Below are 25,140 nucleotides of genomic sequence, written 5' to 3'. Positions count from 1 at the left end.
CTAACCGATAAGCCGCAAAACAAACCGATAGCTATTTATGCACAGTATAAAAGATTCCCACACCGAAAAACAATATTGATAACGCAGTTGTTTATCTGAGAGGAGACAATATTAGCTTCAGCCTCAGTTATTTAGGACACTCTTACTGCTCGACTACCTTTGCCTGGCGACTTCCTTCTATGCATGTCAAACATGGCGCACGTCAAAGTAGCTGGCGATTGAAATGGAGAGAAAGTGCGCTTGAGTTTCGGGGGTTGTTCGACCTGAAATCGGTGAGTACACGCTATTTTTATAAGATATATTGATCGTACAAACTTTCTGTCCGTGTGGCGTTCTTTAGGGGCCCGTAGCCTGCCAGAAATCTGCTAGTGAAGTCGCAACAGTTTTTCGAGCCTCTAAAGTTGGTTTACAATGTTTGCCCCTACGTTTGAATATCGCTTTAGCTCGATGTTCTTTTGGATATTGCTGCAGTGTACGGCTGACGCTTAAGTAGTTCAGTTTCCCTAACCGAAGTCTCCGCATTGTAACAGGATTATAAGATCGACCCTTGTTGTTTTGCACGAATTTGGTGAGTCGAAAAAATGCGCGGAACATTCGTTTGCTACTCGACGCTCGGTCCGTGCATCACTTCGAACATCAACCTACAGGTTTATCTTGCTTACAGGATCCTTCTCCTGTAGGCGAAATACCTTGGTCACCGATTTGTTTCCAGTTTAAGACGTTTGTTTTTTACGCCGTGACGTTTCGTCCGCGGAATCGCCAGGAGCGCAAAAATTTCAGTCACAAAAAAACCGCTCGGTCTGAATTTTGTTTTTTTGGCCACGATTTCGTTTTGGTGTAGCGCTAGTTACCATCAAATGGAAACGTAAGCCGTCCAGATTTTTCGTTACACATTTTGCTTTTCTCAGCTGGCTTCGAAACATGCACCTCGCGAGTTGTTGACGCTTTTGCCTTCTGCCTAGCACGGAGAGAGTAACTGACCTTTTTTTGTTGTTGATACTCTTTCGATCACGACGTTAAAGGCGCTCGCGACTGTGTCGCGCGGCGGGTCTTTCGTGCCTTAATGTATTCCAGATTGCGTTGTGATTGCGCTTTCTTCCGAGGAAACAGTGTTCTAATGCCAGCATATGCTTCATATTTAGGCCAGTGAGAATGAAAACAAGGATCATTCGTGCTCTGACCGTCTTCGCTTGAACAGGATCTGTCTGCTAGTATGCCCATTTCTAAGACCATTCCTTATTTTGGGAGCTACTCCCTGTGAAGTTGGGAGGGACTCTGGGGAGTTGGTATAGCAAAGCTTGCACTCGTTTTTAAGTAGGTTTAGTTAGGTCTCAATTACACGGTCCTCATGGTGCACTATTAGAATTGTTGGCGAGCGTGTAACATGGCTCTACGAGGCTTCAAACCTTTTGTCTAGACCTTGGTTGAATCCTACCGAAGAAAGATTAAACATTACCGGGAATCAACATACTATCTTTCACTACTAAATAATATTCAAAATAAAATTATTTATGTTTCATTGTGCAGTTAAATAATATTAAGAATAAGCTTATCTATGTTTCATCGTGCAGTTACTGCGGAGTGTATATTAGTGTTTCATTGTGTGCCCTACCTTCTGCCTGAAAAACCCGGGATACTGGAGCAGTGCCAGCTACTATGGCACACAGAAAGTCGAATACAAGTGCATGTAGTGCTTCTCCGGGATAGCAGGCACGGTCGAGGTCCTTTCAATATCTAGGTGTATCCCCTACAAGCTTTCGTAGGCATCCACAGTGGTAGACGAGGTGGAAAATACCCCTTTTATACCACTTTTATTTCTTTGGTATACCAGCAAGCATGAAGCTTCTGGCTAAAAATTTTGTATTTAAATACACTCCGACCACATAGCTCGAGATATAAACCCGTAAAACAAAAACTGCATTTCAAGATTGTCTAATGGTTCTACTCACAAACTTCTAGATTGGCTGGTCAAACTCTAGGTGGGGAATCACGATGTGGGCCAGTAATACAAGCGCTAGCTCAAACTTTGTGCGGCGGCAGTGTAGGGGTAGCGAGCAGGTGGCACCATTTTATGTGTGCGCTGAGGGCTTTGCATGAAGTTGCAGACGGGTCGGTAACATACATTTTTAGCATGAATATTTCTGTTGGTTTTTGGATTAACGAATTTTGTCTAACACTAGAACAGAAACTGACTGCTCCTAAAATGTCTGCTTCCAAAAGCTGACATGCAGATCAGGACAGTGGAGTTGGGCCATTATAGTTACTCTTCTTCACCTCAAGAACCATAACGGGGAAGTTGCCTCCTTGCGGAATGTTATAGCCAGTGACAGGTTAAGAGTAAAGTGGAAGCTCCCCTCTCCACTTCAGCAGAGCAAACGTGGGAGAGGAGGTCGCCTCTTCTCTAGCATTCGCTCTGCTAAAGTGGGGAGAGGAGCTTCCACTTTATTCTTAACCTGTCACTGACTATACCAGCTTCCTCATTTATGTAGTGAATTAAAGGGGCTCTCCAGAGCGTTCTGCGATGGTCTATTTATGGCGGTAACTCAATCCACAGGCCCTAAGGATCGTAAATATCATAAAATTGCGGTCATGCGCGGCGGATTTCTTTATTAAAATTGCTATCAAAGTCCCCGGCACGTGCCCCTTTCTGAGATGACCGCGGGAAACGGGAGGGGCATCTCTTTACGCGTCAGCCAATAGCAAACGAAGGATTCCGGCGTCACTGCGCGTCACCAACGCGGCCGACCGCCGACCCGCGGAGGAATCTCTAGAACACGCGCGGACCGTCGTCAAGGAGCCCGGACTTTGTGCTCAGCAGTCGTCGTTCGTCGCACCGCATCGTCGCGCTGCTACTGCAGTACGCAGTCGCATTCCACAGATGACAAGGAAAAGTTTGACTTGTTTACATGGAAGGATTGCAAAGCTGACTTCGGAGTCGGGATCCACGGGAAGAAGGAACACGTGTCCCGCAAACGCACGCCTGCAGACGCCCCGGGAAGCAGACAAGCCGACGCGCTGACGCATCACCCCCTAGCAACAAGCTTGCGGGGAGAAAACATAGTTCGCTGGTTTTGGAGCGATAATTGCGGACTATGTTTCCCGCACCACAATCAGTTTACGTTTTTCTCAAACTCTAATTTACAACAAGCTTAAAAAGTGTTGCAATAATAACATTTGCATTCACCGTGTGATGCAGCATTTCCATTGGTCAAGTTTTAGCGATGGCCAGGGAATGGGGGATTGTCTTCCAAGAGAAAATAGTCCCGATATATTTCTACTGCCATCTGCTCAATAAACGGTTTTGTAATCTAAAACTTAGTATACATATTAACTTGCACCTACTATGGAATATAACAACATAAACAGACAATCTCAGAAAGCTCCGGAGGGCCCCTTTAAGATACTTGTGTATACATCAAAGATCAGTTATTTGTTATTTTATTCGCATGTGCAAATTTCAAGTTGTTTGGTTGCTTGCTTCTCTGGCAACCAAACCTTGTAGGAACTACTTTGTGTAGCCTATGAGCTATACGCAACACTCGTTTGTCTCTTCAAGTGACACCAAGTTTAGCTGACTTACCCGAACTGCCATTTGTTTCCATGACTCATGTTTGCCTTTCCAGTTAATGTATTAACACGCTTGAGCCCCTCTCAATCTCACTTATTAATTGAAAAAAAAAAAAAAAAAAAAAGTCCCTCTCTTTCTACTGCCTATGCTTTCCCCACTCGTCATCCTTTGTTTACAGGAAACAGATTTTGGGTCACTTGCAAGCTGTGTTTAACCTGCCTTCAAAGCCACCCCCACACACATATGTGCCTTTCAGTATCTGGCTCAGAGGAAGCATTAGCCCAGCGTACTTTAACAATTTGTATGCTTGCCCCACATAAAGGTGTAATGAGTGAAGCGCATCATTGCTTTGGTGAAGTACAATGTTTTCTGAATTATAGCCCGCACCGAGTGCAGAGTTTGCGGGGGCAAGTTTTGGCAGAGAAATGAGTTTTCCTTAGATATTCCACATGAAAAAAAAATAATGATCATACGCAGTATTCCTTAAAATATGCCCGATTCAACGGCACACAAGGAAGCTTGAATCATTGAAAAATCATCTACCGTTCGCAAAATCCGTCACATCTGGTCATAATGAACAATTGTGTAAAAACAAATCCTTATGTAGCCCCCACCTGTAGGTAATCCGGGCAGCATAATATTTCAACTTTTAGACATGTATAGTCCAAAAAATATGGTACTACCTTTATTTTGCACTTTGGTGTTGCAGTGAATGTTAGTTTTCTTCTGCAGGACCATCAGCCATGTGGCCAATGCTTCTGGACTACACACGGGATGAATGCCAGAGAATGCTCAGGAAACTGGGTGAGTCAGATGTCGGGAGTCCTTTTTGTTTGCTCCACAAGTTTCATTATCTTGTTGACTCATGGTCAAGTTCTCTGTTCTTAGCTAGTCAAGCCCCAGGGTCTTCGCATTTTGTCTCGAAGACTGCCGAGGAATGCCGAGAAAGGAGCATTTTCTTTCTTAACTCATTGTCAGTGTCGAAAGTATGAGGGACGTGAATCCTGGTCTTGTGAAACTCGTTATAAACACGAAAGCAGGAAAAGGCAGTGGGATGCATGTAGGAAAACACATAATTGCTAAAGAGAAAGGAAAACGATAGGAAGTAGGCAAGCAAATCCAAAGAACATGATAGGCTCCTTTCATTTTCTCTATCCCAATGGGGAAAAGACAGGGCAGACTGATTCCACACCTCTTAGATAAGAAGGTCATGGTGCTGAATTTCCTACGTCACCTACCAGAGGTGAGCATGACGCCCAGGTTGAACGTGAGCACTGCATCGGCGGTCGGCCGCATTTCGTGTTTAAGCGGTTAGATGACGAGTCCCAGCCGAACGTGTTCTATCTGTGGCCCACATGGGCCTCTGGTAGGTGATGCTGAAAGTTCAGCACTACAGCCTTGGTGGACTCAGCTTGCAGAAATGACCGAGCGAGGAAGAGGGCTGACCCTAGCATTGCAGATTGTTTTGTGGGGAAGGTACGAAGATGCTCGTTTTCAAATATGGCTTCCGTCGGCTGAGGTTTCCTGACTAGTTTTAGTCAAGATGTTTAAAGGTAGAATTTCCTTTGCGCTTGGCATGGCCCATTAACCCTTTCATGGTCACATTTTTTGTCCAAAGATGCGCGCCCGTGGTCGGGTTTTTTTGCTCGATGCGATAGCGAAGAGTATACACTAGTTTATTGTCGCATAAAAAAATGTAAGATTTAAAATAAATAGTACACACGCTTCAAAACATCTGCGGCACACTAGCTGGAGGCTGAACGAAACAAAAACGACTAAAACTTGGATGCGCCCGCTTCTGAGACACTCTAGCAGACGGTGCGGCTGTTGGTCAGACTTCGGACTCCAAACCGAGCTGGTTTCCAGTTGTTCATGGGATGTCGAGCTGTCATCCGACTCAGTCCGAGAAGGGTTCAAAGTCTGAACCCCAAGAGCCATCGTTCCAATCTCCACTACACTACCCCCGAGCAGCCGGCACGGGCGACCATCTCAAAAGTATCACTTGCTCAGAGCGTCTAGTTTCGCAATTTAAAAAACCGCGCCAAAACAAACACGACCGGAGTTATACAGTCGTAGTTCCCTACAAACCCACCAGATGGCAGCACGTCCCCGCGAACGCGCCCGTTCAAGCAGAGGCGCGAATTTTTGAATGAGCAGTCGCGGACGTACCGGTACGTCAGCAACCATGCGGGACGCTCCCGCGCTGACGTACAGGTACGTCAGTGACCATGAAAGGGTTAACAGCTTCTTTTTTGTGGCCCTTTGAAACATAGTGTAATTTGTTGCTTTCAATTGGAAGCTGCTCTAATGTTTGTAAGAAAGTAAAAGTGTAGCCGTTTTCTTAAAGCTCCCGCTTTTGCATTTAATGCGTAGAACTGGAGGCATATGCCTCGGTGGTGTCGGCCTTTCGAGCCCAAGGGGAGCTGACGAAGGACAAGAAAAAGATGCTCCAGGAGCTCAGTGGCATTCTCTGGTAAGCACCCTGTCTCTCTTCTCCTTTGCTTCAACGAGAGTAAAGAAAGATGGTGCTACATGCACCATCTTTTGAAATGTTGAAAAGGACGCCTTTAATCAAAGAGTATGATTGACGGGCTTTGCAGCATATCGCTGGAGCGGCATCGGGCGGAGATTCGCAGAGCTGTCAATGACGAGAGGTTGAACACCATTGCGGATCGGTAAGCCTGTGTTGAGCACTCGGAGCTAATCTCTCTTTTTCCGTGCAGCCAGGCATGGAAAGGAAAAGTTCAAAAGTTTCGTACCCTGGTGTTAAAGGGATGCTGAACCGAAATCTGGATTCCACAAAACATGCGGCAGAAGCATGCAATGGGATGCTACAAACACCAAAACATCACTCGTACAGCAATATCTCGAATGGATGACCATATTTTTCTAGAAAAGGAAGTGCATTTGACAGAAATGTTCACGTCATGCTTCTCCGAGAAGGAGAGGGAACGGCCTCGCGTCTTCTCCGCCTCGCAGCCTTGAGGGAGCGAAGCGAAGAGAGGAAGAAACTAGGTATCTTCACGTCACGCGCCTCGTCGGCCACGTTCAATCTCGACCTCTTTTTCCGAAAATACGGCCGTCCATTTGAGATATCGCCTTACGAGTAGTGTTGTAGGAATTGTAGCGTCCCGCCTACATCTCTCGCATTGTTTTTTTTTAAATCCAAATTTCGGTTCACCATCCCTCTAAGCCTGGCTTACATTACCGGTGCTTAAGTTTGGTATACAGCATGCAAGTTTGTCTGCTCTTTGTGCACCTCGTGCGTTTGCTTATGCCCCAGATGCTCCCACAGAATTTTCCGATCTCAACCAATAAGGCGTATGCTTGGATGCCTCATCATTGAGCGTTCTCTGTGTGTTGCCCGTTGATTGCCGTGACCCTCCTTGCGTTCCAGTCCACAAAAGACGCTTTTTGGAGCACTTGCTCTACATAGACAATCTTCGGCTCAGCGGGAGCTTGAACGAGCTTTCATGAATGGCAGAGCTAAGTGCAGTTGAACTGGAATTCCCGCTGACTAGAGAAGGAAAATATATCAGCAATCAGCAGCTGCATTTTTTCGAGGCTCATGCAACGAACGGCGCTCACCCAATACAACGTTGGCCCTGTTGTCATTGTTTTTTTTTTTTCCTGCTGTTCCCACATTGATGTGGCCCTCATGTTTTCAGCATCCTGGGTCCCAACACGGGTGCGGAGTGGGCCATTGAGGGCCGTCGCCTCATCCCCCTGATGCCCCGTCTGGTGCCCCAGACGGCCTTCAGCGCACTCGCCAACAGCGCCGCCAACATACAGGCCGCCAAGAACGCCGCCATGCCGCCACCCAGTGCCACAGGAGTCAACAAGGATTCCCGTGAGTCACCTGAGTGGAACAAAGTTGGTTCTGATGCTTTATCACTCGCATTCATGTGCAGAAAATGGGGCGTATGCCGGCCTTCAAAAATAAGAGATATGCTTTAGACGGTGCACTACTGCCGATCACGGGATTCTCCTTCCATATTGTGCTGCAGATAGAAAAGCTGGATTGCCTCTAGATGGTTCGCAGTTTTTGAAATCCCCCCAGAACGTTTGGTAACGTCACGAATTGCTGCGAGCCTCTTCCCTTGCTTCGTTTTTTTTATTTTTTTACCTTCGATGTGCTGCCAGCAGTGTGGGAGAGGAGGAATCACTGAAAGTGCTCTGCAACTTTTCTTGGCGTAAACTTTCTTTTGTAACATTGTCAAGGTTAGCGTAGTGTCCCTGTGCTGCAACCCCGCGCTATTTCAAGGGCACTCTGTCATGCATAGGGGATGCCAAATGAAGCCATACACCCTAGCAAGTAGCTCTGACAGCATTGGAGCGTCGCAGAAACTATGCTAGCCCTGGCAATGTAGCGTAGCTACCTTGACGCTGAGTATAGCCATTTGCGGCGGCTATTCAGTGACAAAACGAAGCTGTTGTTTTTACTGAATTTTTAGATTCGGTTTTGGGACCTCTTATTTGATATTCTGGATCAAAATCCAGGTGACTCGGCCAAATTATTTTGATCCTCTTCACCGCAATCAAACCGCATTTAACATGTGTTTGACTGGGCGCACCCTTTAGACGTGCGACACAGTCCAAGCGGCCACCCCTCTTGTTTTTCCTCAGCTGGGAATGGTTCCTCCTCTGCCGTGTCCCCCGTGCCACCAGGCAGCCCGTCCACTCCAACCCGGATTCCAACGCCGACGTCGGTGGCTTCCACAGGCGTTGCTAGGGTCCTGGGCCTTGGAGGGTCTGGGTGCGGCCCCCCCGGCGTCAAGTGCCCCAGCCCCACGGCGACCCCAGCCGCCACCCCGGGTGAGGGCGTGCTCTTACTCCCGGGAGGGATGTTGGCCCATGTCGGAGGTGGGAGCTCCTTTTAGGTCTTCCGGCACTGCGAAGGGAGCACCCTGCGCGACGAGCGTGTCCGCGTTCTCACTTCCGGTTTCGTTTTCGTGCTTCGTCGTTTCCATTTTGTTTCACTCCTGAAACGTGTTTCTAGCCTTGTCTCTCGATAGTGCACCGTCACGCCTGGTTCAGGCAGTTGCGTTGCTAACACTCGTAGCAACTGAAACGGCAGTAAGGACAAAGTCTCCAGGGAAGCTGTTTGCCTTACACAATGGGGCAAGCAACCAATCGTAAGTCAAGGTTGGCTCGGTGCTGTCATTTTCCTTGCTGTAAATGCAACCAACGTCAATGTCTGAACCAGCCTTCACACTGAACCAACTTTCCTGCACAGCATTTGCGAGGCTAGCATTGTTTCTGTGGCACTGCAGCTTTGCACTGCACCCAGAAAAGGGTGAGAGGGGTCACCCTTTCCACCTAGCGACACTGGAGATGCTGCTCTAGTTAGAGAAAAGGAAAGAGGAGTGGGAGATGTCTTCCTTTGTTTATTTCTTGCCTCCTTTCTCTTTGAGTACCGAAGAAACGTGCTAGGCCCGCCAGCATTATGCAGAAAGGCTGACATGGAATATAGTTGACAACACGTTACGGGGAAGTCATATAAAATTTGCGCTACTGCAGAGTTTATGCCAGCTTTGTCACAAAACGTTGATGTAAAGTTCAGCGATATATTTAGTAGAGAGCTTTTGCTACAGATAAAGTTGCTAAGAAGTGGTAATGGGCTTAGCTGCTATGCAGACTGTCCTTAAGTGCATCGGTACTTGTCTCAAATTTTTACTCAATGTCGTGTGTTCGTTGGGCACGATTAATTCATTGGTAGAGAAAGAAAGTGCTCATTGTCCAAGTCTGGCTCGTTTGCTGATCGTAGCGTTTGTTTGCGTGCACACCGTGGTGAACAGGCTACATCCTCCATAAAGTGAAGAGATGCCATGTAAAGTTTCATGCCCACATTAATTTACAAAACCGGCGGCAACGAGCAAAACACATAGGTGGCCAAAGCCGCAACGATGAACTCCAAAATGAGTCTCTGGAGCATCAAAACAGCAGACAACATTTTGCTAGCTGTCTTGGCGGAATGTCGGCTGTAACTCCCGGGCTTCCAAGATGCTTCCCAGTGACGACACCAAACTAAATTTGATCTGGGTACCATTACCTTCATACCGAGCTTAGGCTGGATTGTGCAAAAAACAGCTGATCACTGCAGGCCAAGTCGGTGGTGCAAGCACTGAACTTCAAAGAGATTATCCGGTCGAAACTGGAAGTATGTTTTTGCGCTCGTTACATCGAGGGAGCCTTCATATTGGTAAACATCATTTTTATTTTGATATATGATGTCTCAATATTAATTAAACCTTCATGAGCGTGTGCACAAAACCGCATCCTGAATTTCACCAGAGTCAATGGCTGACATCTGTAGCTGCTGCGTGACGTCGCATAACGCGAAGGATTGTCGGATGTTCAGGATAACAAGCGTTGGTTGAGGGATGTCTTGTATTTTGTTTCGAATTATGCGGTTTCCTATGCTGTACCCTACTGAAATATGTTTCTTGTAATGCAGTTCCAAGCGTGTGCAAAGATGTAGCGCCTTTTAGCAAGATATTACTCGAAAGCAGCCGTGAGCTTTGAGCAAACATATGCCGTTTCGCGCATACAGAACTGCGACGGTCAAGGAGCGCTTGCAAAGTGAAGCACGCGGATTTTGCCTCTGAAGCGGCATCTGGGATTAGGAGCGGCTTCTGGGTCCACATATCGGGGGGTCCACTGTATCAGTGATGCGGCTGCAGGTCGTTCCCTCAGAGGCGATGCCCGTGGGTCGAAGACAAGCAGCGAATCATTCAAAATGTTCAAAATGCATGTAACATTTCAAGATTGCCACTTGACTTGGACGATCTTGGTGGATCGTAGCCACGCTCCATTGTCACACGCGGGTCAAGCAGAATCGGGCTGCACGCTTGCTAAATATGACTTTTGGCATCATTTCAAGATGGCTTAGCTGTTGGTTCCAGTTTCGCTGCATAATCAAACTGATTGATCCGATTTGGGCGAGGAGTGGGTAGACGTAGTCGAATATTGTTGGCACAGCATCGCACCTTGGCTTAGGAGCCTTCTCTCGGCTTAAAGCTCAGCTCGTAACTCTCTTCCGTGAAAGGATTGCTCCATAAGCGGAATCTCGATCTTGATGGTGACCCAGTGCTTCCTACGCACGGCGACGATGCATTTTGCTCGTCGCTGCATTTCTTGTGGATCGCAGATGCTCCCCGGTGGTTCTGACTTCCAACTGCGCAACCAAAATCTCACCCATTTATGAAAAGAGTCGAGCACAACAACAAAAATGAAATAGCTGCAGCATTCACTCGCAGGCAAACGACGAGACATAAAATGCTTGCTATGCTCGCTTTGCGTTATGTGATGTCGGGGCTTCAATGTTGCCAACGAAAGCACCGTTTACCCTAGGATGCGATTGGAACAGTTTAAAATTCAATTGCTCATGCAGAAGGCCATATAAAATTCAGATACAGTCTAAGCTCATTATAACAGACCTGGTTACAACATGCATTTGGATATTACATACCGATTTGTGAAGTTTGGTTGGTTTTCCTCTACATACCATTGACTCAACTTCATATCTGCATACAACATACTCCTTTTACAACAGACCAAAATCATGGTCAAAGTTAAGGTCTGTTATAACGAGCTTAGACTGTATTGTATGGGCGATGTGTTCCGAGGCAATAACAATGATATTCAATTAACAAACAAAAAGTTAGGGTACAAATGATTGTTTATTTGAACACAAAATTTGACCAGACAATCCCTTTAAAGGTGCACTAAAGACATTTCTGAGATCGTCTGTCGTTGGTGATACCTCATTCTACGGGATATTAGCATCCCAGAAATCGAAAAATTATGTTTGTGTGATGTCTATTTCCTTTCTACAAATGGGATAGAAGTTTGTGCCACTCCCCTTTCTGAGCGGGAAAATCTGGAGCACAAAATTCAGCGGAGGCGCCGGTGACGTGATTACAGGCGCGTGTCAGCCAATCGCAAGCAAAGATGCCGGCAGCGGAGGCACCGCCGGTGCCTCCGCTAGAATCTGCGCTCCAGATTTTTCTGCTCAGAAAGGGGTGTGGCACTAACTTTGATCACATTTTTAGTAGGGAAATAGACGTCGCACTAGCATAATTTTTGGGTTTCTAGGATGCTTGGTGCCCATAAATTAAGTTATCATCGAGAACAGACAATCTCAGAAACGTTTTTAGTGCACCTTTAAGGTTCGTTCACACACTTGCGTTGGCTTACGACAGCTCTTGGAATCTCTTGGGGTGACCGACAATAAAGCCAGTTATATTTTACCTAAATCGTCTACGGGGTTAACACTATCCTTTGAGAAATGATCGTTAATAACCTTGTCAAAGGGTTTCTATGCCCCCCCCGAAAAATAACAATGCGTTAAAAAAAGGAAATATAAGAAAAATAAGTGTTCCATGGCTACTCAATAGGAAGTGTAATTGTGTTTTTTCGTGGCGAGAGATTTTAAGAGGTTTCAACCCTTTGGGGTCACATGTTGGGTATGTCCCGACAAATAAATATCACCATTCTGGACAAGTGCTGGGGCTCCTCCGACAGGCTCATTTCGCCTTTGCGGGCAAGCGTCGGGTACCTCTCGAAAATTTCAACTTTCCACCTCTGATTGGGTATGTAAACTATCCAACAAATGCCGTAAAAGGCGGGACACCTTTTTTTTTTTTTTTTTTTGCTATATGCGCGGGCAGGCATTTTGTGCATGCCTTTGGGTGTTCAAGATGGCAGCCTTTACTCTGTCTCCATTTTACGTATTGTGGAGGCTGGAGACTGTGTAGTCTGCAGTCACAGGGAAGTCAAAAGGCAAAGACACTAAAATGTTTTCTACTTAAAACCTGCACTCGACACCCTGACTTGCACCTCGGCATTTGCTTTGAAAAGTATCATATGGTAAGCAAATACGCTAGTATAGTTCAGTCATTCAAATAAAAACATTCATGACATTGCATAGTTATATCAAAGTTAATATATTGATCGTAGTATATTAAAGAGATAAATTTTGAAGTCACTCATGGATTTGATCTTTTTTAAATTAGTTCTGACTAGAGGGGCCTACAAGTGGAAAACTCGCATGACCCCAAAAGGTTAAGGTACACGTTCATAAGCAGTTGGGAGTGTCTGAACCTGCCTTTACGCAATGATGCAGCTGGTGATCCAACCGGAGAGGACGAGCACATGCAGCGCAAGCGCAAGCGCTCTTTGAGTCTGGACTCCTCCTCGTCTGCGGCTGCCGCCACGTCCCCCGCCGCCCCCCCGCCCCAACGGGCAAGCAACGGCATTGCCAGAACCGGCACGGGACTCGGCTCTTCCGGGATCGTCCCGGGAGTCGCCACCAAGGTGGTGAACTTGCCGATGGGGCCTGCGCCAGTTCGAGTCACCCTGGCACCCCAGAAGACCACCGTAACCCCTCCGTCTGCTCCCAAGGTGAGCCAGAGTTTAACACGTCGCCTATCGCGGGCCAATGTGGGGCACGCATCGGCATTTGGCGGGGGACGCATGTTCAGTTGCCGAGGACGCGAGACTAGCCGATAGCTGACGCATCACTTTTGTCTGTCGGGTCCCCTTTGCGCCGGATGGGGCGTCCTTTTGACAATGTAGTTTTAACACACACGCTCGTGTCCTATCTGGTAGGTGACGTGAGTGTAGTGAATAGGGCTGAATGTGCCGAACATTCTGCATCCATAGTTCTGCATCCATAGTTCTGCGTCCATAGTGCGGAATGTTTTGCATCCATAGTGCCGATTGTTCTGCATTCATAGTGCTGAATGTTTTGCATTGCCTACCTCTGGTAGGCGATGCGGAACATTCAGCACCATGGACTAGAACTGAGCAGACATTAGACTACTGAGCGAGAGTTTATTGGTTTGACTCCCGTCAAGGATGAGAAGATTTTTGTGTAGAAACTTGGCCATGTTATGTTTTTTAGACTGAAGGTGTTAAGGGCTAGTTTTCCCTGGATCGTGTCCCCCGCAAAGAAATGTCAACACAAAACTCTGGACAGCTAGCGCCATCTATAAACGACGGCGGCAACCAGACAATCGGCTTGTCGGCTTTGCTTTAAGATGGCGGACAACCTTTCCAGCCTTTCCACTCTGGTTTTCACCAGAGTGGAAAGGCTGAATTTTTCTAGGCATCGTCCTAGATGTCATCCTTGAGGTTGTCCTAGAAGTCGTCCTTGAGGTCTTCCTAAACGTCATCCTTGAGGTTGTCCGAGAGATTGTCCTCGAGGTCGTCCTAGAAGTTGTCCTTGAGGTTGTCCTAGACGTCGTCCTTGATGTCGTCCGAGAGGTTGTCCTCGAGGTCGTCCCGGAAGTCGTCCTTGAGGTCGTCCTAGATGTTGTCTTCAAAATCGTCCTAGAAGTTGTCCTTGAGGTCGTCCTAGACGTTGTCCCTGAGGTCGTCCTTGGCGCCGTTCCTGAGGTTGTCTACATGTCGTCCCTGAGGTCGTCCTCTAGATGTCGTCCTCGAGGTCATCTTAGAAGTCGTCCTTGAGGTCATCCTAGACATCGTCCTTAGGCGGCGTCCTTGAGGTCGTCCAAGAAGTCGTCCTTGAGGTCATCTGACCATAGTACAGCTTCGCTGGTGTTCCTTCTTCACCGGAGTGGAAAGGCTGAAAGTTTTTGTTACAAACTTTTGTGACACCCTAGACTTCATGCTGGTTTACACACTTGTGACTACTTACAACCGAGTGCCTTAAAACCTTTTAGAACTTTTTGCAACGAGAGAACAAACTATCAAGTGGTCATAGAACACTTATGATTTCCATATATTCCCAACTTTTTTCGTGCATCACTCTCTTTCTTGGCTCGGAAAACTTTGACCAATGTTACGAATTACCATTTTTGGTAGATAGTGCATACATTTAATCTCGCAAATTCCAGAAAACCTTCACTCTAGTGAATGTCAGTTCCAGGGTCAGCTCATAGGTGGTGCCAGCGTGAGAGTGCTCACCCTAAGAGATAGCGAGAACTTGGTCTTAAAGAAATGCTAGTGTGAAAACCAGCCTTTAGAAACCAGCCCTAAAACGCATTCCGCGTTAAAATACTTCACGATTTCTTTATTGCACCCAGGTGATACTGGTGTCGACGGGCGGTACGTCCTCCTCGGGAATGCTGCAGCCGCCCCTAACGGTGCCGGTGGTGAAGACGGTGTCGGCCCCAGGATCCACGTCTGCCATGCACCAGGGCAAGGCCGTGCTGCCTGGTGCCGGCACGAGGGAGTATGCTGCGCTCACTACAAGCGTCACCTCCGTGGTCACCACTCCCGGTGAGGCTGGACTCTGCTTCTTTCGTCGTTTTTACCGCTTCAGGCGCTTAAACCTTCGTATGGCTCGTACCTGTTATCGGTTTCTTTGTGCTACCCGGGGAGAATTCGCACTTTCTCCCCGGGCATGTTGGAGCGATGCTTTCCTCGAGCTGGAGTGGTATTACGTCGCGGGACGGTGTAATAGTGCACTGCATAGCCGAAAGGCTGGGTTGCACGTTTGCGTTTGACCCTGGCACTAACACTAACACCACGTGGGACAGCTTACGACTAATGAACATACTTGGCTGCCGACGTCATTTATCAGGTCGCCTTAGAACCCCTTCGATCTGGGCGCAAGTAAACTGAACCTTTTGCAATGATTGCGAGTACAACTCTATGTACTGTCTATGAGAAAGTGTCTTTTTATGACATTGTCAGAAAGGTATTAAACTTGCAACGAAAGAATGATGCACAAAATGTATGCACGTGAAAAGCATTCCTGCTCGACAGGTGGCACTAACGTGTCGTCGTACGTCGTCGCAAGTGGTCTTGGCGCAGTCGGTCGGAGCACTCAAACGCAAATCTGAACCTGGGATGTAGCATTAATATAATTTGAGCAGAACTTGAACTTGGATGCCAAGTTTGCCATGCAGACATGCTTGCAATCAAAGAGAAAAGAGAGTTGAAAATGACAGAATATAGCTGGCTGAGAAAAAAAATAAGCAGTAAGAACTGCGCGCTGCTTGTGCGATATTGCTCGGTTGGGATAGCCGCCATTGGTAGTTTACTGGGTGCACGGGTGGTGGCATGCAGTTACGAATTATTTGTGGTGGAGCCAATTTGTCAGTAAATTAAAGGGCTCGTTTATTCGTGGAGTTGGATGCAGTGCGGTCGTACCGTGGCGATTGGTTTGATTTGTCCAAAATCAAAAAATTAACAAGGTACGAACTAACGACTTTTTGCTGCAAGCATACTTAGGGCCGATTCGGATGCTTACGTTCGACCGTGATCGACCACTCATGACCGCTTTTTTGACAAGGTGGTCGCCGTGCCAGCCGAGTTTCGTGCAGCGCGTCGTATCGGAATTCAAGGTGTCTTCACGCGGACGGTCACACGCAAACGCAAATCTCCGAACCAGCCTTACCAACGCGAAATTGTTTCTTGCTGAAATTTCCCGACTTGGGTAGCGGGCTCTTTTACAGATGTACCTCTCAATAAATGCCAAAAAAATGGTAGCCAATGAGCCATACTCTTTGCAGTTCCGTCCCCGTCCGTCTCCGGAAGCGAACAGGGCATCGCGAGGGCAGTGCGCCCACGGGCGGTGACGGTGAACCCCCGGATGCCCCTGCGCCTGCCCCGGGGTGTTTCTTCCCCCCTGGGGGGGCCCCAGCTCCCCTCTCCTGGTGGAGGAGGCTCCAGCTACGGGAAGGCCACCATCTCGGTGCCCAAGGGGGCCATGATGCAGTACCGGCCCGAAGGCAGTGAGTCCGATGGGTTTCTCTCGCGACTCTGGGACGCATGCGGGAAGAATCCTTCCTTCGAACACGCTCTGTAGGCGACGCATGCAACCAAGAGTGTTACCCTGGTCCGCCTTCCACAATCGACCAAACGCCCATTATGACGTCTCGAGTACAATGAATTACGCTTTTATTAGTTGAGGCAAGAGGATTCTCAGACTGTTAGCTTTGGCGGTGTTGGTTTAAGGACGCGACGACTGCGAGCTTCCACCTGCTTTTCACACGCGCCACCGAAATTGTCGCTGGCAGTTGATAATCCTCTTTGTGACGTCACAGATAGGAACCGTGAGAAAGAGCCATCGAAACGTGTTGTTTGCAATGTTCTGTCTCGCCGCAACTTGACAAATGGAGAAGGCTACCGTCGCAGTGAGGCAATCGGCGCGTCTGAGGTAGTTGTGCGACTTTCTCACCAGTTGTGCTTGGTGCTGTCGAAGCCATGGGTGGAAAGAGAGGAAAGCCACTTCTGCATGAATTTTGAGTGCTAATCTTGTTTTTGAGGGTAAAAGCACTAAAAACAATGGACAGGTAAAAGAAACGAACAACACAGAGCGCTACTTGCAAATGAAGTTTATTCTCGGAAAACACACACATATATATACACCGTGAAATCCCGACATGTAATCTCCAGGAGTGCTAATCTCCAGGGTGGACTAAGACAACCTCTGAGACACGCAAAAGAGGATCCGGGTAAGAGAGGAATTCCTCCTTCCCCTCTTCTACTGCTTGGGTTACGCTCTTGCCCCCATACCTTTGGTAAGGGTCATGATGTGGGGTTGCACGAATAATCTAAAACTTTTGAATATCGAAGCAAATAATTCCATATTCGATTCAAAGTTCAAATTGAATAAGGCTGTTCGGAAACTTCTAATATTTTCAAAGTGTTTCGAAGTTTCACGTTCTGCAAAGCATGCCTTAATTCAGACTAAAAAATAACAAACAAAACCACTATGTGGTACATACTTGAAATGAATTCACCAACCAAGGTTGGAACGTAAGTAGCAATAAAAATAGCGGCAACAAGCCTACTCCCTCGAATCGATTTCGGATTGCGTTTTTAATAGCTAACGCCAAAGTGTCTGTGCAAACGAGTCTCAGCATTTTTTCCCTAAATAAACCGTGTCTTTTGCAGCAACGCTTTTTGTTCATTATTTGTGATCTTGACCTTGATTTACTATTATAGACAGTTCACATTATGGACGATTTTAATGTGAAAGCATTAACTGGTTCCATGGAGCGAAGTGGGCGTGGTTTGTAACTGTCTGTAGCAGCGAAATGGCAGTTGAATTCCCATTGGCCAGCGAAACGGCAGTTAAATTCCCATTCGCCGAAAGCACAGCAACGCAGATGCTTCGTCACGGAAGCCGACGAGGCTATTCGAGGTCAAAGCGGATGCGCCTCAGACATAAAACGCAAAGGAAAGCACAGCAGTGAGATGCATCATCACGGAAGGCATGGGGCCAGGGGGTTCGCCGCGCCTTCACAGTGGGAGAGTGTGTTGTCACCGTCAGAGCGCTGCGTGAGAGAGGAAGACGTGGCGCGCTGCTTCTAGGAATGCGCCGCATGTAGAAATGCTTTTACATTCTTACGTGTAAACAGTCTTAAGTTTCCTCTTTAGTCTTTTTTGTGGGCAATGGAAGTGTCTATATTAATGAGGCATAACTGTATTGAAATAAGAGTAATTGTGGAGGTGAGCTGGTGAACTACCCTTCCGACCTTGCATTTCATTTTTTTTTTTGGTCAATGGTCTCCTTTACCATGACTGTATTGATTACCACAGTCTATTCACTTCGGTTTGAAATTATTTGATTTGATTCCAAAATTTTCGTACAAAAGAATGATTAGCTTCGAATAGAAAAATCACTATTTGCACATCCCTACTGTGATCTGTCTTGCCTCTATCTAAGTGGCTAGAGCAGTCCGTAGCATTCGCTGTTTGCTAAGTTATGGTGAAAGAAGTATGACGGAACAGGAGTTGTTACACTTGTTGATCTTGAGGAATTCCTGCTGGCCTCGAATGACCCCCATGGAGTCCCTGTCCCCTTCTGCGGCATTACATATAAGTGGTGCAGAGGCTTACATACTTTGTTAACAATAATGCACAGTCCAAGGTTGACTGATAGCTGGGTGTTAGTGTATAGCACAGGCAGGCTAAAAAGCTGCTTGAACTGCGGAAACACCCTACAGTAGAGCCTTGTTATAGGCGTAGTTGGCAGGAATATGGGAGCGTGCGACATTGCTAGCACGAACACGACATTGGCGCTTTTCTTTCATTCTACCTTGAAAGGGTATTGGAGGCATCGCATTTGGCCATGATGACAGCCCTTTGGTACTGAGTGAAATACAGATATAAATGGCAATTGCTTGTTAGTGTTAACGGCGTCGTGCAGTGTACATACCTACAGCAAAGCTGTTGATTTCCAGTATCTTCCCTTTCCCCATTGCTATTTTCCAGTATGTCGCTCGTCAGTTTGTCGATCGCGAGTTTGCCGATGCCACCCCACTAAGACAGTTGCACGTCATTCTCTTACTTTACAGCTGTGAAAATTATTGCTCAAAGCCAGCTGCCCATCTCAAGCAGCAAGCTGGGTTCAAAGCCCGGCGGCACCATGGTGACAGCCACCTCTGCCGGGGGCCCCAGTGCGGCACCTCGGGTGTCCACCGTCTCCATGACAGGTAAGGTGGTCACTGAATTTGTTTTGTATTGGATGAAAGTGAACCTTGCCTGGTGGAGCAGGACGGAATCTGTGGCACCCATCTACCTGCATAGCATTAGGTCGTAGATTTTCCGGTGTCTTTAGAGGGAGGTTGGCAGATGCTTTTTGGCTTTCGGTATTTAGTTTTAGGATATTGCTATATTTTGGTGATCTGGTTTGGACGAACACTAAAAACGGTGACTATCGGTGAAAAAAAAGCTTATAAGGAACTAAACATTCTGTTGTAAGGGGGGACTGTTTGGCAAAAAATGAAAGATGTTTACAATTCTCTGTAGTGCATAGAGCGCAGCTCTTAAGGAGGGGAGGGTATGCCCCTCCTTCCCCTCCGTACCCTCCCCTGCCATTTAGAGGGAAATTTTCGCTAAATTTAACGAAAATTCTTTTGTGAAATATAGCGGGGAACTTTTTTTGCTAAATTTAGTGGGAAATTTTCCCCGCTAAATTGGGAAATTCAGTGAAAATTTTCCATCTAAATTTAGTAAGAAATTTAGCGAAAATTTCGTGCCTAAATTTAGCGGGTTAAGTTCCGCCGCTAAATTTAGTGGGGAAATTGACGTCATGTGACCTCAACACCAATTCAGTTTCCAAGCTAAATTTAGTGGAGAAACTGTGACGCAATGCGTGCGGTTACGCTGACGCCGCTCAACCTGGAAACAGGTGCCTAAGAGCTGTGCTCTAAAAAATCCTAGCGGGATCAAAAATTTCCAGAAATCAGTGCTTTGTAGGCCGCAAAGTCTACGGCCCTACATGTAATGCACATTGCTGTTTAGTGTGCACCCTGCAGTCACTTCGGATGTAAATACAGTAATCCCTCGTTATAACCAAATCACTTTTTTCAAGTTATCGCTTTTATTGAAGTTCAACGTGGTCTCGACCGAAATGCCGGATGAAATTATTGGCAAACTTCACTTAATTATTTTTTTACTCAGTAAAGCTGTCGGGAGTTGTTCATAAGCAAGGTTTGTTTGATTAAATATGCGGTCAGAGTGTTCCGCAGTGTTCCCATCCACCTTCAAGGCTGCTGTTGCTGTTTTTTTGGCTTTCCTGCTTTTATCGAAATACCACTTGTATCAAACTTTTTTGCTGTCCAGTTGACTTTGATATAACGAGGGATTACTGTAAAACACTACTCAATCCTAGAACTTTTATAAGTTCCCTACCAACCTTTTTCTTGCAAGCTCTTTGTAATGCGTTCACAAGGCCTATTTAGCCGGCTTCTGCAAAGACGCCGTAGCTTCAAAGTCGATGCAGAATCGAAAACTATGTTTATGAAAAGGAGTTGAAAAGGATATTAAATGGTTTCTGTTTTCTTATTTAGTGTTTCTTTTTTGTCACACCAGAATTATAATGTGTATTGACCCTCCTTACATATTGTACTCCAAGGATGACCTTAAAATGGAGGACTAGCGAGTAAATGAATGAAATATTGGTCGTCTCTCATTGCTACTTGCATTCCTCCTAGCACCTCAAATTCTCGTACACCAGTCAATCAATCTCGACTGATCCATCGATGACTCGGGTATTCCCGACTCCCCGCAGGCACCCAGGCCCGTGTGGTGAATGTGATTGCGACGTCCCAGTCGGGCGTCGTCCGGACGTTCGGCCGTAGCGTGGGCTCGCAGCTGTCCGGCATCAGTCCCCGCCTGGGCCCCGGGGGCACGAGGCCATCCGGGCTGGGCTCCTCCTCCCACCAGGGGGCCAAGCCCAACGTGATTGTGGTGCATAAGGCGCAGGTGTGGCCCCAGAGTCAGGCCGGCCACGCCTCGGGGTTAGGTTCCTCCCTGGGCACGATGCACGCCGGCAAACCCACGGTCGGTAGTCTGCTTTGTGTCTCATTTCGTATAAAGCGGGGGTTCTCGGACGAATTAGTTAGAGCTACTAACTGAGCTACGCTTTGGAGTAGCGACACCTCGGCCGTCTTGACGATTAAACTAATTTTTGGCAGTTATGTGAATGAATCTTTATCTGAAATCATAAGAAATGGTGTTCCAACATTCAGGAATATCAAAGCAAACCACGGCAGGGCAGTATCACTCGAGCGTTTTGATACCGTGTCGAGAGCCCAGAAAGTTGCATTTTAGAATCGTGACGATCGCCCATTTCGCCCCCTCTGCTGTAGGCAACAAAATGGCGACCCCCGCAGGAAAAATGGGGAATAGAGTGCCGACACTCCGAGTTTGCGTTGCTCATTTAGTGGCTCTAGTTTCAATCTCGAGGAACCCCCGCTTGTTTCGAATGGCAGCCAAGGATTTCCTTTTGACTTTTGGGTAGGGGTGTGTGAATATTCGAAAACTTCGCGAATAGCACTTACTATTCGATTCGATTCGCTTCACACTTTTACTGTTCAAAGTATTCGAGTTTTTCAAATATTCGAACAATTCGAATAACGCAGAACTTGCTGATTAGTCTCAACTTGCGGTTGTGTTCCCAGTCTGTTTTTGGACTGTGCAACATGGTTTCAAGTTTGGAAAGTCCAATAAACCAACCTAAGTTCCTTTTTTTTTTTTTAATGAAGCACTGGAAAGTTATTTGTAAGCGGTATCACAATCTATTTTTTGCTTGCCATGATGTCTGGACTCCAGAGTTGGCAAAGTGGTTATGGCACAAACGTGACCATCGCTGAGATCTATTTGATAAAGGTCCACAATTTCCAATTGATGTGAATCTTCATGAGCACAAACGCCACGGACTACAATCACTAACTACAGTCACTAACTACAGTAACAAAGGTGCTATGAATTCGAATATGGATCTACGGCTGACCTCAAAAATCGGTAATATCTGTTACAGTGGTTACCGTCGTTGCCGTGATGGATCTAGCAGCTCGTGTTATTTCCGGCTTGATTTTCCGGTTCATCAGTTTTCCAGTGTTCCTTTTGCTATTTATTTCTACCCGTTTTCACTGGTCGCTCTCTCAACCGAAACTTATTTTGTTGCTTGGTGGCACCCTCTCGCGGCAGAACTATTGCGCAGGGGAAGAGATTGCGCAATCTCCGACTGTGTTGTGGCTTGCCAACCCACCTCCGCCTGTTTTCTTTCGTTTACATTCTGTAACTTCACTCCTTTAATGGTGTTTTACTGACTGATCTTTTATTTTCTCTTTTTTTGTCAGTCACGTCTGAGATTTTTTTATTTCACTAAGCTGGGGCTTGCCGACCCGCTACTGAGTGCATCTGCGAGCAGGCTAGCAGAAAGCTTGTAAGGCTTTTTTTTTTCAGAAAGCTCGTAAGGCTTGGGGGCTTTTATCTTGCGGTAACCTCGAGAAGAGGGAGGAGTTCTATGTTTGTTTCTGAAGGTGGCCGGACGTTCTCCCAGCCCAAAATATTTGGAGACATCTTGTCTCGACAACTACTATGTTTGCAATCAAGATTAACTAAATTTAATTTTTTGTCTCCCCCCCCCATTTTTCTTTCAGGAGTCGCTAAGCTACCTGCAGCGGCAAGACCGGCTGAAAGGCATGGCTGGTACGAGCACAGTGACAGTCGTGAAGACGTCTCCTTCCATGTCTCAACAGTGCAATCCCCTGCTGAGAGTGAACAGAAACACCGTCCCCAGGGCTTCCTGTCAGCCAGTGAGGGTGAGTTCTCCGGTGGGAACATCCGCGTCTTCTCGGACAGAATGCCGCTCGAGACATTTCCACGGTTGAGTGTCGCTCGCTAAGCTGAGCAGGACAGTTTGAAATGAGGAGCCGGTAGGAAATTTCCTGGGTGATCCATTGAAGCTCGAACAAAACTGTGAGGTTTCTTTTGTTAGGCGTCAGTCTGTTTCGGGCCTTTATGTTAAACGTGGCTGCTATTTTTTTGTTCTCTGAAAGTTTTCATGTAATTCAAATGTCAACAGAGGCTGAAAACATTAGTTTTATTTTATCTTGGAATCCTGACCTGTGCACATTGATCATGGAAGAGAAAAGAAACAATGAAGTGCGCCCGTCGTGCGGTTTGCAGTCGTCTCCGGACCAGGAGCAGAGCAACCTCCTCGCTGACCTGATCCACGCGGCGGGCATTCTGCCCGACAGCCTGGCAGACGACGTTCCCCACGCTGAGGTGGAGGTGGCCATTGACAGCGTGCCCCTGGATGACAACGCCCTCCTGCTAGACGAAGGGGCACTCAGTGAGTCCCTTCGACCATCTTATTAACGTGGGGCCATTTCCTGCGATGGTGTTTGTGTTCGACATTCTCTAAGCTTGACATTGGTCTCTCTTCGTGAATGAATGGCTTGAGGCTACGTTTTTGTTAGCTTATGTTGTCCGAGGCCATGATCGCTTTCAGCTCTTTCTTATCTATTGGTAGATTCTGTTTGGTTTGGTATCTACTGAATGAGGCCAGTGAATGTCCGCTGGTTAATCGTTTGGCTCTTGTTGCATTTATATTCTAGGATACATACGGCCGTGTGCGTGGCAGAGTTGTCAATGCATGTGACTGCTGCCCGAAGGAATGGGGTTCTAACCCCACTTTGCCTTGTTCGTTCTTTTCTAAATCTCTGGTCTTCTAGGTAGTTCCTGCTTACTCTCGGTCACCATCGTGTGTTATGGTTCCGAACATTCCTGAACATACCGCGTGTATAAAGTAACGCTCTGCTGTGAGGCAGTTGTCCTTCCATTGCCAATGCAGAATGTTTGTTTTAGTTTCAGGCACAAGTTTGCTTAATTCAACATTTATTTTTGGTTTCTCACTTCATTTTCTGTTTTTACTCGTGACAATACTACAAATTTAATATGAGCGTAGAGAGCTTTCATCATGATGTCTTTGTGAGCATGTGTGTTCATGATGATTCGGCAGCTAGTGAAAAAGCAGGATGTTTTTTATGTACTGAACTGCAGGACTTCCGTTTACCTTTATGCGCCATGTGAGTGTTTACATTGTGCCATGAAGTTGATGAAGGTGGGGTGACTGCTAGTAGTAGATGCAGAATTATTAACCCTGAAACCTGCGAAAGATGCCTGTTGAGAGTGTTTTCTGGCTGTTGCATGATGGCTCGCTTTCTGTTTGCAGTCGATTCTGAAGACATTGTTCCGTGTGAAGCGGAGAATGTTGTGGAGGAAGCACCGTGCATGCTCCAAGACCAGATTGTGTGCCAAGAGGTGGAGATGTCTGATCAGCCTGGGCTCCAGCTTGAGGTAGGTTTTCTTTTTTATCTGAGTTTTGTGAGGCTAGCAACGTTTAGACTTTTTTTTTGTTGTTGTATCATTTTCATTTTTGGACACAAATACTTCGAGTCATCCCTTTGTTGCTTAATAATATCCTCGTAGGAAATTCTCAAAGAGAAACGAAGGAACATAAATTTAAGGGACCATGAAAACGTTTTTGAACTTTTTTAGGAAAGGGTTTTTCGACTCTCTAAGGACCTGGCAATATGCTCAATCTTTTTGCGCAGTTTTATGAAGCGGCGCTTTGTGGTTTGAGAGCATTGTACCAGTTGTTCCGCGTTGCCACTGCAAGTAAACAGGACATACTTGCTTCGTACGCCGCTTACTAAGCTACTTATTGAATCGGTTGCCACGCTTCGTACGAAGCACGGATGACCGGTGACTGGCGGCTGTTTGTCGACGCAACACTGCCAAATACGTTGAAACGCAACTGTGTGTATGAAAAGCTGGATGGATGTGCAGGAAAGATCGGGGCGTGCTAGACGAGGTCTGACAGAAGCTTTTCGACACGGATCCGGAGGAGTGTCGGAAACTGCAGCGCGTCGGCCTGTAACAGTTTCTGCAGCTCCCTTCACTCGTTCAACCGGGCATTGCGCAACAAAACTAACAAAACATAATGATGCGCCATATCTGTTTTTTTCGTCAGAAAAAAAACAACCTTATGTGGTTGCCACACTAACTGCTTTTCAAGTCCGTCCCTGCCCACTATTCGCGAGTGGAAGGCACTTGGTTTTTCAGTTTTTTCAGTCCACGTGCCCCTGGAATGAAAAAGTATTTCATATCTATTGTGGTAATTCTTTCTGACAAAAATATGTAATTCTCGTTCCACATGACTCAAAGGCTGTTTTTCTTTCCCAGTCTCGGGCGTCACTGTGATCGTTCCTATCGTGATTATTGCTAAATCTGCTAACTTAATTTCTGCGGCGCACAGGCGCAACTTTGGTCTAAAACTTGAGCAACATTAGCTG

The 25,140-nt window shown here is 46.7% G+C and overlaps 1 protein-coding gene across 1 annotated transcript in view; it reads left to right on the top strand.

The window, feature by feature from the left end:
• The first annotated feature begins 190 nt into the window (after positions 1-190).
• The window catches only part of LOC8052648 (mucin-5AC), a 41,994-nt gene continuing 17,044 nt past the window's right edge, over positions 191-25,140 (top strand). The window contains exons 1-14 of the mRNA XM_029982416.4: positions 191-272; positions 4,301-4,372; positions 5,942-6,041; positions 6,169-6,243; positions 7,237-7,418; positions 8,195-8,383; positions 12,696-12,973; positions 14,620-14,815; positions 16,054-16,275; positions 18,847-18,984; positions 20,565-20,836; positions 22,441-22,602; positions 22,970-23,135; positions 24,018-24,142. Coding sequence (XP_029838276.3) covers positions 4,312-4,372; positions 5,942-6,041; positions 6,169-6,243; positions 7,237-7,418; positions 8,195-8,383; positions 12,696-12,973; positions 14,620-14,815; positions 16,054-16,275; positions 18,847-18,984; positions 20,565-20,836; positions 22,441-22,602; positions 22,970-23,135; positions 24,018-24,142 — 2,166 coding nt within the window. The 5' untranslated portion in view covers positions 191-272; positions 4,301-4,311. The remainder of the gene's footprint in view (positions 273-4,300; positions 4,373-5,941; positions 6,042-6,168; positions 6,244-7,236; positions 7,419-8,194; positions 8,384-12,695; positions 12,974-14,619; positions 14,816-16,053; positions 16,276-18,846; positions 18,985-20,564; positions 20,837-22,440; positions 22,603-22,969; positions 23,136-24,017; positions 24,143-25,140) is intronic.

Source organism: Ixodes scapularis, unplaced genomic scaffold (assembly GCF_016920785.2).
Source record: "Ixodes scapularis isolate PalLabHiFi unplaced genomic scaffold, ASM1692078v2 PGA_scaffold5__190_contigs__length_132052651, whole genome shotgun sequence".
NCBI classification, from domain to species: Eukaryota; Metazoa; Arthropoda; class Arachnida; order Ixodida; family Ixodidae; genus Ixodes; species Ixodes scapularis.
This window is presented reverse-complemented; position numbering and strand designations above follow the sequence as displayed.